Source organism: Heterocephalus glaber, unplaced genomic scaffold (genome assembly GCF_053883595.1).
Source record: "Heterocephalus glaber isolate CG9 unplaced genomic scaffold, H.glaber_assembly_v1.0 deba00000281, whole genome shotgun sequence".
NCBI lineage: Eukaryota > Metazoa > Chordata > Mammalia > Rodentia > Bathyergidae > Heterocephalus > Heterocephalus glaber.
The window spans coordinates 9,594,949-9,612,637 of NW_028258139.1; the positions used below are offsets into that span (position 1 = coordinate 9,594,949).

The 17,689-nt window shown below is 45.5% G+C and overlaps 1 protein-coding gene and 1 pseudogene across 5 annotated transcripts in view; both read right to left on the bottom strand.

Annotated features, from left to right (window-relative positions):
- Positions 1-14,814, bottom strand: part of Cecr2 (CECR2 histone acetyl-lysine reader) — a 144,657-nt gene extending 129,843 nt beyond the window's left edge. For 2 of the 5 annotated variants that reach the window (XM_021249578.2, XM_013068852.3), the window contains exon 1: positions 14,445-14,814. In XM_021249578.2, coding sequence (XP_021105237.1) covers positions 14,445-14,570 — 126 coding nt within the window. In that variant the 5' untranslated portion in view covers positions 14,571-14,814. The remainder of the gene's footprint in view (positions 1-14,444) is intronic. The other 3 variants (XM_021249597.2, XM_021249588.2, XM_021249582.2) reach the window with 2 other exon arrangements.
- A 1,939-nt stretch (positions 14,815-16,753) lies between these two features.
- The window catches only part of LOC147830216 (cyclin-G1-like), a 28,758-nt pseudogene continuing 27,822 nt past the window's right edge, over positions 16,754-17,689 (bottom strand).

Below are 17,689 nucleotides of genomic sequence, written 5' to 3' on the forward strand. Positions count from 1 at the left end.
CCTGAACTACAGAGTGAGACCCTATCTCAAAAAAAAAAAAAAGAAAAAGAAAAAAGAAACACTCACAATCCCAAATTACAAACCACACAAGGAGTGGTATGGTGATGCACACCTGTGATTCCAGCATTCAAGAGCCTGAGGCAGGAGGATTACCACAGTTCAAGGCCAGCCTGGCTAGTGAATTATAGGCCACTCTGAACTACACAGCAAGATCTGGTCTCCAAAAAAAAAAAGTTGCTGCATAAGAAACACTAGAAGTATACACCATCAGTGTTACAATTTATTTCAGATTTTATCTTCAAATATAAAATGGACTAAGGGGCTTAGAAGGTAGCTCAATGGTAGAGTGTGTGCTTAGCGTGCACAGGGCGATGGATTCAACACCTATCATCCTCTAACACACACAGCAAAAAAAAGTCTGACTATGAAGAAAACCAAAAACTTAAAACCTCAAATATTAGCCTGCTGTGGTGGTGCACACCTGTAATTCCAGCACTTTGGAGGCTGAAGCAAGAGGATCACTGGGAGTTCGAGGCCAGCCTGTGCTACACAGAGAAACCCTGTCTCAAAAACAACAACAACAAAAGCCCCAAATATTGAAGATAATAACAGAAGTCTAAAGATTAAAAACACTAATCGTAGGGCCAAGGATGCAGCTCAGTGGTGCCCCACCTGGCTGGTAAGTGCAGGGTCTCGAGTCTGATCCCTGGTACCAAAAAATATATATATAGGAAACAATTAAAAATAACTTAGATGCCCCAGGACTGCCTAAATTAGAATACATTAACTAAATGAGTATTCTGCAACTATTAAAAATCATAGCGTAGGGCTGAGGATTTAGCTCAGTGGTCCCATGCCTGCCTCGCAAGCCCAAGGTCCTGGGTTCAATCCCTGTTAAAAAAAAAAAAAAAAAAATCATAGTGTAGTGTTATGAAAGGGCATTCTACCACGTAAGTGTTGTTAGCTGAATCAACCAGGTCTCAGAAGAATTACCCCTGTTGATAAGACACTTAATATATATAAATCTGGACGAGGAAGTAGGGCCTGGCTGTTTCAGCAAGATGCATAGTGGTGGCCTGAAGGCCTTTCCAGAGAGCCTCAGGGCTGGGTCTCCCTTAGTCCCTGCCCTTCTTATGCAAGACTTTGGCTTGCATCAGGGCTTCTCACTGTGCCCCTTGTCCGTTAGGTTCTTTTCCAAGCTGACTCACTCATCCTATTTTCTAGTTACATTAGAATGGCTACTTGACTGATCCAGTTCATCTGTTCTTGCAAAGTGTGCTATACTTTACTGGCCAAGGTATAGATTTATTTGACAAGGAGAGGAGTTTATAAGTAGAGATACCAAACTACTTCCAGCAACTTCTGCAGGGCCAGTAAGGAGATAAGACAAGCAAGCAAATGAAGCTTTTCTATTATGCTGCAACTTCCTCTGGCTTGGGGAACCAGTTATTGAACAGAACACAGACCATTAATACTCAAAGTTCTTATGTGTACACAAATTCCCATTACAAAAGGCTATAGAGTCCCATTAAGTAGTAGTCTTGCAAATCACGAAATAATTAAAAAGGGGCACCAGATGTGGTGCCACATCCCCATAACTGCAGCAGTCTGGGAGTCTGAGGAAAGGGGATCACAGCAACTTAGCAACAGGGAAGAGCCTGGGTCAAAATAAAATGAAATTTGGGCTGGGGATTTAGTTCTGTGGTGCCGCCGCCTGCCTCACAAGCACAGGGTCCCAAGTTCGATCCCCGGTACCAAAAAAATAAGATAAAATTTTTAAAAGATAAAATAAAATTGTGGGGCGGGATAGGGATGGGGTAAATATAGCTCACTGCAAAGGCCCTGGATTCAGTCCCTAGTACCACAAAAATAACAGGGAGAAACTAAACACTGAAGCATTGCAAACATTCAACAATTAAGCGAGAGTATATCTAAAACTAAAGGTAGAAGGGAGCCAGGAGTAGGAGTGCACACCTGTAATCTCAGCACTTGAGGGGCTGATGCTGGAGGATCTCTGTGAGTTTGGAGGCCAGCCTGGGCCTATGTTAGTGAGTTTAAGGACAGCCTGAACTACCTATTGAGACCCTGTCTTGAATGAATGGATGATGAATGAATGAGAAAGAAACAGAATGAATGAATGAACATATCTGTGCTCAGGTTTTTATTTTACTCAACAAGAAACTAATATGCTGAGAAACTGATAATGCCAGAGTGGCATAACGACTCCTCAACAATCATAATTGGTTGGGGCCAGGGATTTAGCTCAGTGGTCCCACCGCCTGCCTCGCAAGTGCAAGGTCAAGTTCGATCCCTGGTACCAAACAAAAAAAACCAGCAATCATAATTGGGAGACAGAACAGAGAGGATTACTGATAGAAACATGGAGCAGAATGTGGAAGGTTGCTTTTTCTAAGAGGGTCCTACCACTGACCCCTTCAGTAAAACACCAAAACGTTAACCACACAGGAAATGGAATTGTTTTCTTGTTACAACCGCCTATTATTTGAGGAAAATGTAAAGAAAAAATAAAATGTTCACCATCCTCCTCAGCTTCCTCGAGAGCTCTTTTCCACTCTCTGTCCAAAAGAAGGCAGTTCAGTCTTTGTCTCTCTCTTCCTCTTGTACCACAGTAACTCAAACACACCGGCCTCCTCCAAAGTCATCTTTGACCCTTCAAGTCTCCGATTCATTGTACCATGCAGCGATGCAGTCCCTGGTGCTGCGAAACCCATCCTATAACCCTGAATGGTATCACTGCCTGAGTGCTTGACAGCATCCATCACAGAGCTGCCACACATGCCAGGCACCCCCCTCCTCCAACTTTTGTGTTACAGCAAAGTGTGTCATGTTTAAATTACCATTACTCTGTTATTTGCAGCCAAAAGAATGATCCTAACTGATGCAATCTTTACACATCCACACACTGTTGGTCAACTAATCTTACCCACTGCTTCAGTGGCAAATATCCTTTCCTATTACCACTACCCTTTTTACTTCATTCCTTTCCTCTACTCTGTTCTATCCTGATTACCAATATCAGAGTTAGCCTGTAACATTTGGTACATAGGAATTCATTGTATATTCTAGGCTGGCCTTGAACCCACTATGTAGCCCATACTGGCCTCCAATTCACAGCAGTCCTCCTGCCTCAGCCTCCAAAGTGCTGGGATTACAGATGTGGTATGCACCCACAAGGCTTATACCCAGGAATTTTTTTTGTTACATATGCTATTATTTTGAAAAAAATGTTTAAACTTCTTAAAATTAATTTTACTGGTACACTGTAGATATACATAATGATCATTTATCATAGAGTATTTGTACCTGTACATGATGTATCTTGATTCTTTTTCCCCCATTCCCCTCTCCTCCCTTCAATCCCTATTTTCCTCCTTATTTACAGAAGCTTTGTTTCCATTTTTTCCTTGTTCTTTTTTCTTTTCCCTTCCTTCCTTTTCCCCTCCCCTCTCCCTTGTTCCCCTTCCCATTCGAAGGTTTTCTTTCTATTTCCCAATTTTACCCTTTCAGTTACTCCCACCATACACAAAAAAATTTTTTTTTTTTTTGTACCAGGGATTGAACTCAGGTCCTTGAGCTTGTGAGACAGGCAGCGGAACAACTGAGCTAAATTCCCGGGCCAAAAATTTTTACTCTAGAATTGTACCACTGCCTGAAAAAACATGATCAAAACCAATGAATTTGGCATTCAAGGCTTGTGGTAATGATGTCTCTATTACCTCTTTCAACTTCATTTTCTATACCCTTCCCCGCCATGACAAAACTATCTGGGCAGGTGTGGTAGTGCATGCCTGTAATCCTAACACTCAGGAGGCTGAGGCAGGAGGATCGATGCAAGTTCAAGGCCAGCCTTGCCGACACAGTGAGACCTTCTCTCAAAAATTCAAAAACAAGCCAGGCATGGTAGCACACACATGTAATCCCAGCACTTGGGAGGCTGAGGCAGGAGGATCACAAGTTTGAGGCCAGCCTGTCCTACATAGTGAGTCTAAAACCAGCCTGAATTACAGAGAGAACCTGTCTTTAAAAACCAAAAGAAAAAATGACAAACAAAAAAACAACAAAAAGAAAACTATCTGATTTAGCTAGCTATGCTAAGCTTTTTTTTTTTTTTTGGTACCGAAGATCGAACTCGGGTCCTCAGCTTGCGAGGCCAGAACCACTGAGCTAAATTCCCGGCCCTAGCTATGCTAAGCTTGAACTTACTAAGCATGAACCTCTAAGTCCTAGAAGCCCTTCATTCATGTTACTGCCTCCTTCTGAACTACAGCAACTGTACTCTTCTATCACTTATTTTACACTATGTATCACCATCCCTCCCTTTAACAGACTAATTCTCCAGGGCAGCTCTAAAATAGAAACTTTATCACCTATCTCTGCAACCTTAATATTAATAATGATGACAACAGCAAATAGAAGGCAGACTTTTCTCTAATTCCATTTTTACTTTAAAAAGTTCCTCTGCCAGGCCTGGTCATACATGCCTGTAAATCACCACACCCTGGGAAGCTACAGCAAGAGGATCACAAGTTCAAAGCCAGCCTAGGCAACTTAGCAAGACCCTATCTCAAAAAAATAAAAAGGGTCAGGCATGTGGCTCAGTGCAAAAGCCCTGGGGTTCAATCCCCAGTACCACTACCACCAAAAAAAAGTTACATATGGGATCCACCACTGAGAGTGATGAAAATCTAGTTACGAGGACACAGATATCCTCAACATTAGAGCATTTCCTCCAAGTAATCATCCACATCCTGTAAGGAGGGCTGAGTGATTCCTTTAACACCACACAAAGAAATGAGAAAAATTTTTAGAAGCAATGTAGAAAAAAATTTAATCCATGTGTAGTATACTCAGGCCAAGAGTTAAAAAAAGGAAAGAATTTAATTCCCTTAGTTATGGCAACAGCTGGGCATGGTAGTACACACCTGTAATCCCAGCACTAAGGAGGCTGAGGCAGGAGAATTGCCCAGAGTTCAAGGCCAGTCTGGGATACAGAGCAAGACCCCTCATTCCAAAAACCAAAAAAACAAAGTTTCTGACTTATGACAACAGGTGAAATTTCTCTTCAAATCATCTTTCCCCTACATAAGTCTTCTCTGAACAAGAACTGCAGGACAATGCCATAAAAACTGTCTCCCAGACCTTAAACAATCTACAAACAGGACCCCTGGATTTAGCTCAGTGTTTCCACTGCCTGCCTTGAAAACTGAAGGACCCGAGTTCGATCCCTGGTATCAAAAAAAAAAAAAAAATCTACAAACAACCTTTGAGAAAGAAGAGACACAATGGGAACAGAGAAGAGAAAGGATTTACTAAAGAAGATCTGTTAATTTCACACATTTTCTGTCAAACAAATCAACTGTCCTTGGTGCCATTGTTGCTGAAACAATGAATACTTGAGGAAAGGGTGTTGATTAAACAAAGACACACTCAGGGCCTGGGATTTAGCTCAGTGGTTCCAGAGCCAGCCTTGCAAGTGCAAGGTCCTGAGTTTGATCCCCGGTACCAAAATAACACACTCTTACAGACAAGACTGATTAACACCAGCAGCACTCATGTGGGAAGTAATAACTTGAAGGTTATTTACAAGTTCAGCACTGAAAATGTGAAGGAGTTAATGTAATTTGGCTCCACCACTTCCTCTATTTCCACACGTTTTTTTGGAGGTTATGGGTGAGAGAAAAGGCACAGAAAGACAGAAACACACAGAAACACACACACACACACACACACACACACACACACGGTGCTGTACAACCATTTGCCATGTAATTCAGATGGCCACGTCTCAGTGACCTACTTGTCAACCCAGTTACTTCACCAAAGCAACTCTAGCAAAAGAGCAGACCAGGGGTGGGGATGTAGATCAGCAGCGCAGCGCCTATCTGGCAAGCGCAGGGTCCTGAGTTCAATTCCCAGTATCAGAAAAGGGGGGTTGCCTGGGGATGTGGGGTCAATACCCAGTAACCCATAGATACATCTCCTTCAAGTTCTCTACAGAATCTTTTGTCCAAGAAGCTCAAAGCCCTTCAGAGTACACTAGACTGCTTAAGTCACCATCAAAACACTATCTTCTCTATAAACAAAACAAAACAAAACAAAATCTATAAAACATCTTGCCATCTTTGCTTGGGGAAAAAAATGAAATGAGAAAAATCACGAAAAATACTTACCATTCCATGGCTGCTGTGATCTAAATTGAAAATTCTGATGAAATAATGAGCTTTATATGCATGTCGGTCCCAAATACACACACACTGAACTTTTGACCTGGTCATGGCTAAGGTCCCTCCACAGTTTGCCACTGCCCTGTGCTCAAAATATCTGTCAAGAGCTTTGTTCCCTGACAGGCAATGGCAGCCCTGAAACCACCAGAGGGTGGACTCCACACCCTCATCCCCACCCGCCTGCCACAGCAGTACCACGGAGGCCTTTAGGAAGCAGCCTTTCTTTGACCCAGGCAGCTTCATAACAACCTTCCTGCTATCCCCAAACACTCTGATTTCCTTTTATGACTCCCAGGAAAAAAGAAAAAAATTGGGCCCCAGGTTTTTGACATATGCAACTGCTGATGACATTCACATCTGGGAACAACTTTAACTTTCTTCAATTTCTGTTAATGCAAATATTAAAAGTTTAAATTTATAGGAAAAAAATCACTACCTGAAGCAAAAACTCATCAACTCATAATATACTCAACATCAATCACACAATGCATATGCACAATGCATATGACAGCTTCCCACAACAAAGACTTATCTAGACCTAAGGATCAACAGGGCTGAGGTTGACAAACCCTAAGAGTGACAGGAACCCAAGCAATCTGGGCTCTGTGTGATTACCCGCACTGTCCCTTCCTCAATAGTAACAACTGCTTGGTTTCGCCGCCTGCTGCGCAAGCGCAAGGACCCGAGTTTGATCCCTGGTACCAAAAAAAAAAAAGAAAAAGAAAAAAAAAAAAGTAACAACTGCTGAGAGAGACTCTCCAAAGTTTTCCAACAGAAATTGGTAAATATTTGTTATAAGCTGAAAGAAAGTACAATAAAAACATCCAAGGAACAGAATCTGATAAAATATGGGGAGGGTAATAAAGCCATCTGAAAAGGTCACAGTAGCAAACAAAAGTGTAGTAACAAATGAAAGGCAAGACACAAGTCAAAAGCTAGAAATGGGTTTTATTCAAAGGTCTAAGGTATAAGTGATATTAAATAGCTGTAACCAATGTTAAATAGAACTAAAGAAACAGAAGTGAAAGGAGAGTAACATAATTTAAGACACTCAACCTCCAGAATTCCTCAAAATCTCAGGTCGGTTTGAGGACCCTGGAGATAAAGAAAATGTCAACCTTCATTCAAGTCTCCAAAGCTACTTTCAAAGTAACTTATTTGCAGGAAAGATACCACAGCAAGAGAAATAACAAATCTTGTAATTCACAAACATACCAAGTATAGATTGGCAGCTTTCATTCAGTACAAATTAATTTGTAAGACATGGATCCTAACCTTGATCCTAACCATCGAGGTCAGTGATTTTCTAAGTAAGTTAACAATGCCACGCATGCTTAAACATTTCTAGAACTGCAGATTTTTTAGACTTATGACGTATTGAGGAACCAGCGTCTAAAATTCCGTCTCAGCCAGGAGTGGTGGCACATGCCTGTAATCCCAGCACTTGGGAGGCTGAGGCAGGAGAATCTCTATGAGTGCGAGGCCAGCTTGTGCTACATGGTGAGTTCAAAGTAAGCCTGAGATACAAAGCGAGACCCTGTCTCAAAAAACCGAAAGTAGGGCCAGGGATTTAGCTCAGTGGTTCCGCTGCCTGCCTCGCCCGCCTTGCAAACACAAGGTCCTGAGTTTGATCACCGGTAACAACAACAACAAAAAGTAAATAAAAAATAAAATTCCATTTCACAGATAGGGCATTTGAAACTCTAAGTGATTCATCTGAGTTTAATCTCAACTCAAGTGAATGATAGAGGTTGCCCCCAAGTGTCTGTTCTCTTTTAAAAATGTGTTTCAGGGACTGTGTAATGCAGTGGGAGTGCGTGCTAAATGAGGCCCTGGGTTCCATCCCTTGCACCCCTCCTCCAATAGGAAAGACAATGTATTCAATCATATCAACTGGATCTAAAACCACATAGTTAGAAGCTCCCTTCAGCTGTCTACAAACTGCACTTTTACCTTTGCACTTGCAGTTTTCCAGCACTCTGCCAATCCTCCTCTCATTTTGAACCCTTCACACACAAACGAGGTCTCTAGCCCTGAGCCTCTCCTGAGCAAAGGGCACACAGTCAATTGCTGCCAAGTTGTATTTTAGGCTTTCCTAACAGTGTCCCAGGAAATTAGGCCAGACAGAATTTAACTTCATTGTAAAACAATCCAGATGCTAACTCAGGCTGTCCTTCTGGGATGAGAAGGTACCACACCTTTTCTAAAACCATAAAAGCTCCCAACTGTCCCCTCTAAAGCTTCCTAAGGTAGGCAAAAAAGAAGAAAAAGAACGCCTTTCCCTTTCGCAATGTTGGTACAATGGATAGGAGACTGGGCATTCACTGTTTTAGTATATGTGCTGCCAAAGCGAGCACAACTGGGCATTCCCGTTAGGAAAGTTACACAGTGACAGCACATTCTTCCAAGATTTCAAACTACACATAGAATTGCCCTTGGGTAATTCACTTCCTGTTCTTCAGCGGGCTTCTCCTTGGGGAAAGAACAGATCCTGACTCTTTAAAAGACATTCTGCCACTAGTATCTTACTTTAAATACAATAGTGTAGCCAGGTGTGATGGTGCACATCTGCTAATCCCAGCTTTCAGGGGGCTGAGGCAGGAAGATTGCCCCAAGTTCAAGGCCAGCCTGGACTACATTGTGAGTTCAAGGCCAGCCTGAACTGCACAGCAAGACCCTGTCTCCTGCTGGGGATTTGGCTCAGCCTCACTGTGCCTGCCTCCCAAGCGCAAGGTCCTGAGTTTGATCCCTGGTACCAAGAAGAAAAAAAAAGAAAGAAGAAAGAGTAGTGTGACAATCACTAACTTATAAATCATTTTACATCATCAACTTTCTTCAGTACCATTCAAATGCCATCTGCTCAGTTAAGACATACCTTACATTTTCTTTTCTGGTACCAGGGATTGAACTCAGGACCTTGTGCTTTCCAGGCAGGCACAGTGCCACTGAGCTAAATCCCCAACCCTCATAACTTACATTTTAAATTGCAAGGCCCACCCCTCCATGCAGCCCTCTCTATGCCTCCACTAGATTATTTCTTTTCACAGACTATATCTGGTACTTACTAATTTACTGTCTCACTTTTTTGTATTATGATCCAAATTGAACCCCCAGCAACTAATATCCTGTCTAGCATGGCAACACACCCATTGTTTATTAACTCCTAGTCCAGTACAACTGGGGTCATTAAGTTAGGCTTCTGATCCCACTATCAGGACCCACTTACTCTTTCCTGTCAGTTGTGGCCTCTTAACCTTGGTACGGTCCAGGACCTCTTTCAGAACATGATGAAGGGCATCAGGCCCTCCCCTTCAGTAAAAAGCATATGGGCACCAACCCAAAGTCTCCTTATCACTCATCCCCTGGCACCAAGTTTAGGTGATATGGTAGACATACAGTATTTCCAAGTTCCTCTTAGCAATTTTTATTACTGATTTTAGCCTGTGCTCTTGATTAAAGGGTTAATCCAAGGAAACATGAAGAGTAGATCAAAGACTATACTGCCCCATTGGCCACATTCAACCACAACATGGAGGGTGATACAAAGATGGTAAACAATTAGATATAAAAGGCAGGACGCTCAGGAAAATATCTGACTGAAGACAGGACAGTTAGATTATCTTGACTACACTGCTATTATACAAACCATGCAAATAATTCCACCGAACATTTCCTGCTACCTTGAGGCACTAGGCCAGCCCTGCAACCATGATTTAACTTCCAACCAGAGTAACAGAAAATCATATCCTCCCTCACCTCACCTTAGTCAAGCAAGATACTACATTCACTGTAAAGAGCACATGGCAGCCAGGCAGCATCGGCCTGTAATCCCAGTACTCTGGCAGGCTGAGGTAGGAGCATCTCTAATGCCAACCCAACCTGGGCAATTTAGCAAGATCCTGTCTCAAAACAAAAACAAAAAAAGTGCTGAGGATACAGATCAATGCAAGGCCCTGAGTTCAATCCCCAGTACTGAGAAAAGAGAAAGGGAGCACATGGCTATGGCTAGGGAAAAAACAGGACTAAATCTCATGAGATTTTCTTTGTTTATTGAATCAGGACCAAACTTAGCCAACCTAACCCTCCAGAATGTTCAAAAATTATTAAATAATTGATTTAAATGAAGGCGTACACAACTTCTGGTTCTGAAATATCAAGCTAATCTTCTGACACAAAGTTGACCAGTTATGAGCTTCTCTGGTAAATCCCCCAGTTCACATGAGTGCACAGTAGGTGCTCAATGATGCCAACTACTGAATTCAATGTCATTAATCTCTAACTGTCCAGCTATACCTCAGAAAAATACCACCATTTAAGCCGGGGATTTAGCTCAGTGGTTCCGGGGCCGGGGCCTGCCTCGAAAGCGCAAGGTCCCAAGCTCGATCCCCAGTACCCAAAAAAAAAGAAAAAAGAAAGAAAAATACCACCACCTAATTTATGGCACAAATACACCGTGAACATATTTAGTACCCAATTTCTAAATATGTTAACAGTTAATAGCTTTCTTCTCCTGGTGGCAGGATACAATGTTAACAGTTCACAGTTTTATCCCTGAGTGATTTTAATCTTTTGTCTGTACTTCGCTATAATTTAAGTTTTATATAATGTTTACGTGTTACTTTTAAAACGAGCAATTCTGAACAACTTAAAAGCATTATTATTGTATACTCACAGGTTCAATGACTACATAACTCCCTATTTGGGAAGAAGGGAAGCAACATACAGGTCCTTTAATTTATCCTAAAACCCAAAGTCAAGTAGGTTGACTTTTCTTTTTTTGTTGTTCTTTTTGGGGTTGATACCAGGGATCAAACTCAAGTAAGTCCTTGTGCTTGTGAAGCAGACAGCAGAACCAGCTGAGTAATACATCCCTGGCCCTAGCTTGACTTTTCTAATAAAATTCTGTACATTCAAGGTTGATTAAGTAGAAAAAATTTTTTTTTGGTACCGGGGATTGAACTTGGGACCTTGTGCTTGTGAGGCAGGTGGCGGAACCACTGAGCTAAATCCCTGGCCCCTTAAAAATTTTTGTATATCCAAAAATAAAACTATCCTCTAGCTGGGCATGGTGGTGCATGCCTGTAATCCCAGCACTCTGGGAGACTGAGGCAAGAGAATTGCACTGTGGCGTTTGATGACAGCCTGCCTGGGGCACATTGTAAGTTCAAGGCCAGCCTGAACTACACAGTGAGACAGTCACACAAACACACACACACACACACACAACTATCCTTTCTCTGTGGACCAGTTCTCTAAGTGGGGGGTCTTGACCTCCTGCAGAATTGCAGCATGAATCCTCCCTTCCAGCTCCTCCTTCATCTGAGACTGCTTCACTTCAGAGCTTCCTCAATTTTCTATCAACCCATGCATTCTGTCTGGTAGCCAAGGGTAAAATGAGATTTCTCACATTTAAAAACTAAAAAAACAAACAAATAACCCCACAAACCTGCTCTCTAACTTCTATCATTTGGTATTGGATGGCCTGACAGGTACAACTCAGGATCCTAGTGTTTTTCCATTTTTCATACCAGTCTTTCACCGCATCATAAAGTCCAACCAAGAGATTGTTTCTCAAACTATCAAGACAATAAACCGCTTTTAAAAAATCACCTAAAATAATTAATTTACGTGTACTAACAGTGGCTTCAGGGAATTCTGCACTGTTAATGAGTGCAATTTGTTAAACTAGAAAATAAATTTAGGTTTTTGTTTCTTTTTCTAGTAATGAGGATTGAACCAGGAAGCACTGAGGTACATCTCCAGACTCTTAGGATATAGTGTCACTAAACTGCCCAAGCTAGCTGAAACCTGTACTCCCGCCTGTGCCCTCTGGTTTTTGGGGGTTTTTCTTTGTTTTGATAACTACTGAAAACTTTAAGTTAAATTTTGCATCAGCCGATGAATATAATGAACACCTAATATGAGACGGATTATTCAAGAATTGAATTGGAAAAAAGCCACTATCAATTGTTACATCTCCAAAGGGAAAAAAGTGGGGATAGTTCTTAAAGTGTGCACATATTGCAATCCAAATACAGTACTAATTTATGTCTCCTGGTTGTCAAATAGCGTACATTTTAACTGAAAAAGGCAACACTTTCAAGAAACTCTAGAATAAAGAGAAGGCCATTTCAAGTAGCCCTGATTATTCATCATGTAAAGGACAATTTTTCATTTGTTACACTTATCAATCTGACCTCTTTAATCACATTATATATCTTTTAGGAATTAAACCAATTAGTGGAAACCATAAATTTACTTCTTTGGACAGAGGACATGTTATTTACAGGTCACTCCAAATACACTGTGAGCCAAAATGAGTTGCCTCTACTTTTCCACCCACAAAGTGGGAATTCATGGATTTGGGAAGATGCAGTTTTTTTCTGGAGTATTTTTAGAATGGGTTCTTAAACTATAAGCTTGCAATTCAGCATCACCTCAACTTTTTCCTGCACGGAAAGAAAGAGGTAGGGGGCAAGTTTAACAGGACCAAAGAGAGCCTTCTCACAAGCAACACCTCCCACAATGGCCACCATTTTGAGCAGCAGGACTTAATCAAAGACTACTCAAGACTGTCTACCAGCTAAATGGAAACTAGGGACATCAGATAATTGTCAAGCATCTCTTGCCTTTTTCAATTCCCATATCTTTAATATCTGTAGCCCTGTTTCGTCTCTTTAGTCAATAAAACAAGCTGTCCCACCAAACAATTTTATTATAAAAAGCATACTCGTTACATCCACGTTGAAACTTTGAAAACGCAGCTGTGACGCTGCGTAAAATGTCTAAATGACATTTTTTTAAAACCTGGAGACGCCTACAACTTAATCACATTGTTTTAATCAGCTTATGGAACTAAAAATCGCCAAAAGCCAGTGAGTGGCCCTCGTTTATCAGTCTACATTCCTCTTCATCCTCCCATCCTAGCCCTTTTGATCTTTTTTTATTTTCCCGATTTCATTAACTCTGCCAGGAGAGCAACTTCTCACACTTCATTCATACGAGAAACAAATGATAATCCAGTAATCACGACTGGATCTAAAAATAAAGCTGAGCCAAAGACCTCACGAGTACACGAATTAAAATCCGAAAAAGGTTAAGAAAGTAAGACGGGGAGGGGCGCCCCACAACGATTAGCTCCTACAAAAGAGTAATTCTAATTTTGATTACTTCATCGATCCAACTGAAAACAAAAACTGACCCAAGTTTGTTCCATGTACCTTTGTCCCAGGGCAAAAGGTGGTTAAGTCACCACACAGACTGCCAAAGGAAAGAAAGCAATTCAACCTGCCAACCAATCAAATATTGCACACCCCTTCCAAAAATAAAAATAAAAGAAGGGAGGATGCTGCTGGCGCTGGTGGCTCCTTCAGGCAGTCGGGTACATTCCACCCCTCGCACTCCCGCCACGTCCCTGCCCCTGGGACCCTCCGATTTCAGCCCAGTTATCACAAAGCCTCGGGTCTGAAAGCAACTTCAGCCTGGCCAGAAAAGCCATCCCTTCCCTCCAAGGTCTCCTGGAGAGATAATGGTGGCGAAACCAACTCCAAAAGCTCCGCACCTCCCCGATAAAAGAAGGTTGTTTACTCCGGGAGCAGAGGGGCTGCTGAAGGATAACGGGAGTTCCAAAGTTTGCCTCCGAGCCCCGCGCGGGGGCTCCTCGCCGCCTGAAGTTCGCGCAAAGCGCCCCCGAGAGTTGGCAAAGTGCGGCTCCCCCTCCGCGCGCCCGGCCGAGCGGGGGCGAGCTACTTCCCAGCGCCCTCCGCCGCCGCCCCCGCCGACCAGCCCAAGCTCCTCCGCCGCGCCCCCCGCGCGTGCGCCCGCGCGTGCGCCCGCGCCCGCACCCGTCCCCGCCCGGAGCAGCTGGCGCCGCTTCAATGGCACCGGCGGGGAGCGCGTGCACGCACTCTCGCCCCGCTCGGCCCTCCCAAGTCCCGGGAGAGCTGGCCCGGTCCCACTCCGACAAAAGCGGACGCGCCCTCTGCCTCTCGCCGCCCGCCCGCCGCCTCCTCGGACCGCGCGTGGGCACCGCGGCCACTCAGGCAAGCGTCCCGAGCGGAGCGCGGCGGCCCCCCGCCCGGCCGTCCTCCTCCGGGTCCCGAATCCGGGCGAAGTCTCTCGCGCCCCGCTCCCTCCCGTACGACGTCCCGGACGGACCGAGGGGACCGAGCGCCTCGCGCGCGCGCGGCGGCCACTCACCTCGATCTCAAAGTCCGGCAGGCGGAACGCGGTGCGGAAGAGCGAGCAGAAGTGCGCGATGGCCGGGACTTCCCACCAAGAGCGGAGCTCGCCCAGCCCGGCCGCGCCGCCCTCCTCCGGGCACATCTCGCTGCTCGCGCTTGGCCCGCTCGCCTCGGACTCCCGCCGCGGTGCCGCGCCTCAGCGCCTCGCTCCTCGCGCGGGGGCGGCGGCCGCTGCTCGGCGTGAGCGTGAGCTGCCGCGGCGCGGCCGGGCTGGGGCGGCGGCGCGGACCGAGTCACTGAGGCGGCTCCGGCTGCCGGCGGGGTCCGCGCGCTCGCCCCATCCCGCGGCGGCCACTGCGGCCGCCCCCAGTCCCATACAATATAATCCAGTCACCGCCGGGGAAAACAGATGGGGCTGGGGGCGGGGGAGGGGCCGCACCGAGGGCCTGGGGGAGGGGCCGCCCACGAGGAGGGGCGGGGCCGCGCCTCACCACAACAACCCCGCCCCCACGCCCCAGCCCCAGCCCCAGCCCGGACAGCTGCACCGGGAGGAGGGGGAGGGGAGCGGGAACGGAGTCCCCGTGCGCGAGGACGAGGCCCTCCCCGGGGGAGCCGGGCGCACCCTCCACGACGGCGGCGAGGTGCACTCCGCGGCCCGGACGTCTAGGACTGCGGAGTTTAGCGACTTTCCTGAGGGAGGACGACAAGGGTCTCGCCCACCCCCCACTTGGCCTGAGTGGTCGCGTCCTTTTAAAGGGCCCGCTGGGTGGTGCTTTCGGAATGGCTAGATGCAGAAACGTGCACGTGTGGGAGTTAAAGGAGGGTAGTGCGCGAGGGCCAGTGGGCTGTCCACCGTGGAAACCGGAGGCCTAGGGAATCGAGGTGGTTTCCACCTGCTTTTTGGCGCTTCTATTCCATCCCAGCCCGGGGCTTCGAGGAGCCCAGCCGTGGCTCGGGTCTCGGAGGGGAGAAGGTGGCGGGGCTGGTTAGGCTGGAACTTTGTGGGCTGGAGGCTGGAGGGCGGCGGGAAGGGTGGGGTAGGGGGAGGAACCAATCAGCGGCCAAGCGGGAAGAGCGACCCCCCCCACACACACACCCCAGGGAGTGGACACGGTGACCGCCCCGGAGGAGACGGGCTCCGAGCCTGCGACTTCCCTCGCTCAGCAAAGCTGCCTGTACGAGAGCACACATTGTGGCTGGGAGGCTGGGGGATGGGAAGAGGCGCTCGAGAATCTGGGGGTGGAGACCTGCACGCCCAGGCTGAGGGAATGTGCTCCCGGAGGAGGGTGTCGAGGCGAGTGCTTTAGAAATGTTAACTGCTGTGTGGGACTCTGGAATTGTGGTAAACCGGAAGGGGGAAATCACCTCAAAAACAGCCTAGAAGTTTGGAAAAACTGCATTGACTTGCCCAGATTTGGGTACTGGTCACCGCGCTTAGGCATTTAGTACTGCATTCTGCTCGTCCTGAGGCCTTGGTTGAGTCCACCTCTCAGATGGGAAACACCGCCCCTGACGCTCCTCATAGTTAATCAGGTCCTTACTGAGTGACAAGCACAACCGCCAAGTAAGTGACCGTGGTTAAGTCAGAGGGCCTGCCCCTCAGCGGTGTAAAATCCAAGGGATGGAAGCCTGAGGAAGGAATTCATGTGACAGATTTCGGAATGGGCTCTCTGGGTTCTCTCCCCCACCCTACCCCCCGCCCGTTCTGATAATTTTAATAACCAGTTGTATTTTAATAAGGCAGCATTTAAAAACAGTTGTTAAAATGTACAGTCAAGTATTTTTATCAATCAGCTAATCTCAAAATACTACATCCAGTGCTACTCCCTTGGTCTGGCTCTCACCCCATGACGAAAATAAGCTTACATCTAAAGGCTCCCAAAGAACAAAAAATGTGTGTTTGCATACTTGTAAATAACAGCTACTATGTAGATGTTCCATTAATAGATGAAATGTGTAAAGGGTGACAAACCACCTTGGAATTCATCACATAACCTGAATTAGATGTTTTCTGGACTACCTTCTGTCTTCATTTTCCTCTAAAATAGTTTGTTTCCAGAGTTTTTATTATTTTAAAAAAATATTATAACTGTTCTTCACATTTGTTTCTACCCATTACATTCTATTTTCTCTGCCTTCCTCCTCCCTCCTCCATCTGTCTTGTCCGATCCTCGCTTTATCTCTTATCATTTAACCTTCTCACCTGACCCCTCAATTGCCGCTACTTTCCAGCCTAGTAATAATGGGTTGTTCACAATACCAGGAAGCAGAAAGGCGAGAATCATTTGGCTACTCTGTAGTCACTGTAGTATGTTTGAATGCTGGTTACGACTTCTGCCCCATTGGAAGCTGCTCTTCGTCCTCCTTCAAATCCTGTAATCAACAAAGCTGTTCCAGAACTGGAGATGCCCCCTGGTGGTGGCCAGAGATGCTCAGCCTCTTTCTTCCCCTGGGCATGGTTTGCCCTCTGTGCTGGCCAATTTCTTCCCAGGCTCCTCTCTCAGGGTTCATATGGACCTTGCTCAGGATTAGACCCGTTTCCTTCTATCACACCCTAGCTGCAGTTCCATCTCTACAGTTTTAGTCTGAATCTCCCCTCTGCATTCTCCTCCACAATCCTCCTGCCCCAGCCTCCACCTACAATCTGGATCCCAGCCTGGGGACCCCTTGACATGTTTTGTCTGGCAGTAGTAAATCGGGACCCTGAGTTGTGGCTCCACTTAGGGCTTCCAATTTGAACCTCTTCTGACTGTCTCCCATTTGGACTTCTGCCTCTGCAACGGCTGAAATTGATTCCTAGTCTTTGCTCCTACTTTGAGCACTTGTCTCACCTTTACTTGGATTTAACTGCCTCCGATTTGTTTTCTGGACTCGTTTCCAGTCTAATCTAGAATCTAGATTAATGGCCCCTGTAAAATAGATGGACACTTGGGGTCTGGCTTTCTCCCTGATTATGAGCGCTGTTGCAGTGGTGTTGTGTTGAGACTTTTTTCCAGCCTGTCCATTCCCTCACTAGTTTTAGCATCTTCTTTAAAGACACAGCTCGCCTTTTCCTTTTCTCACTCTTGTTCTTTTCTTGTGAGCCAGTCCCCTTAACCTCAGATGACCTTAAAGGACCTAGAAGTAATCCTTTCACATTCACAACCTCCAATTCCATATTTTCTTGTAATTAAACATTTTGTGTTTTAAAAAATCACAGTAAACCTGGAGTATGTCTGTATTCCCAGCACTCCAGGGTGTTGAGGCAGGAGGACCACAAGT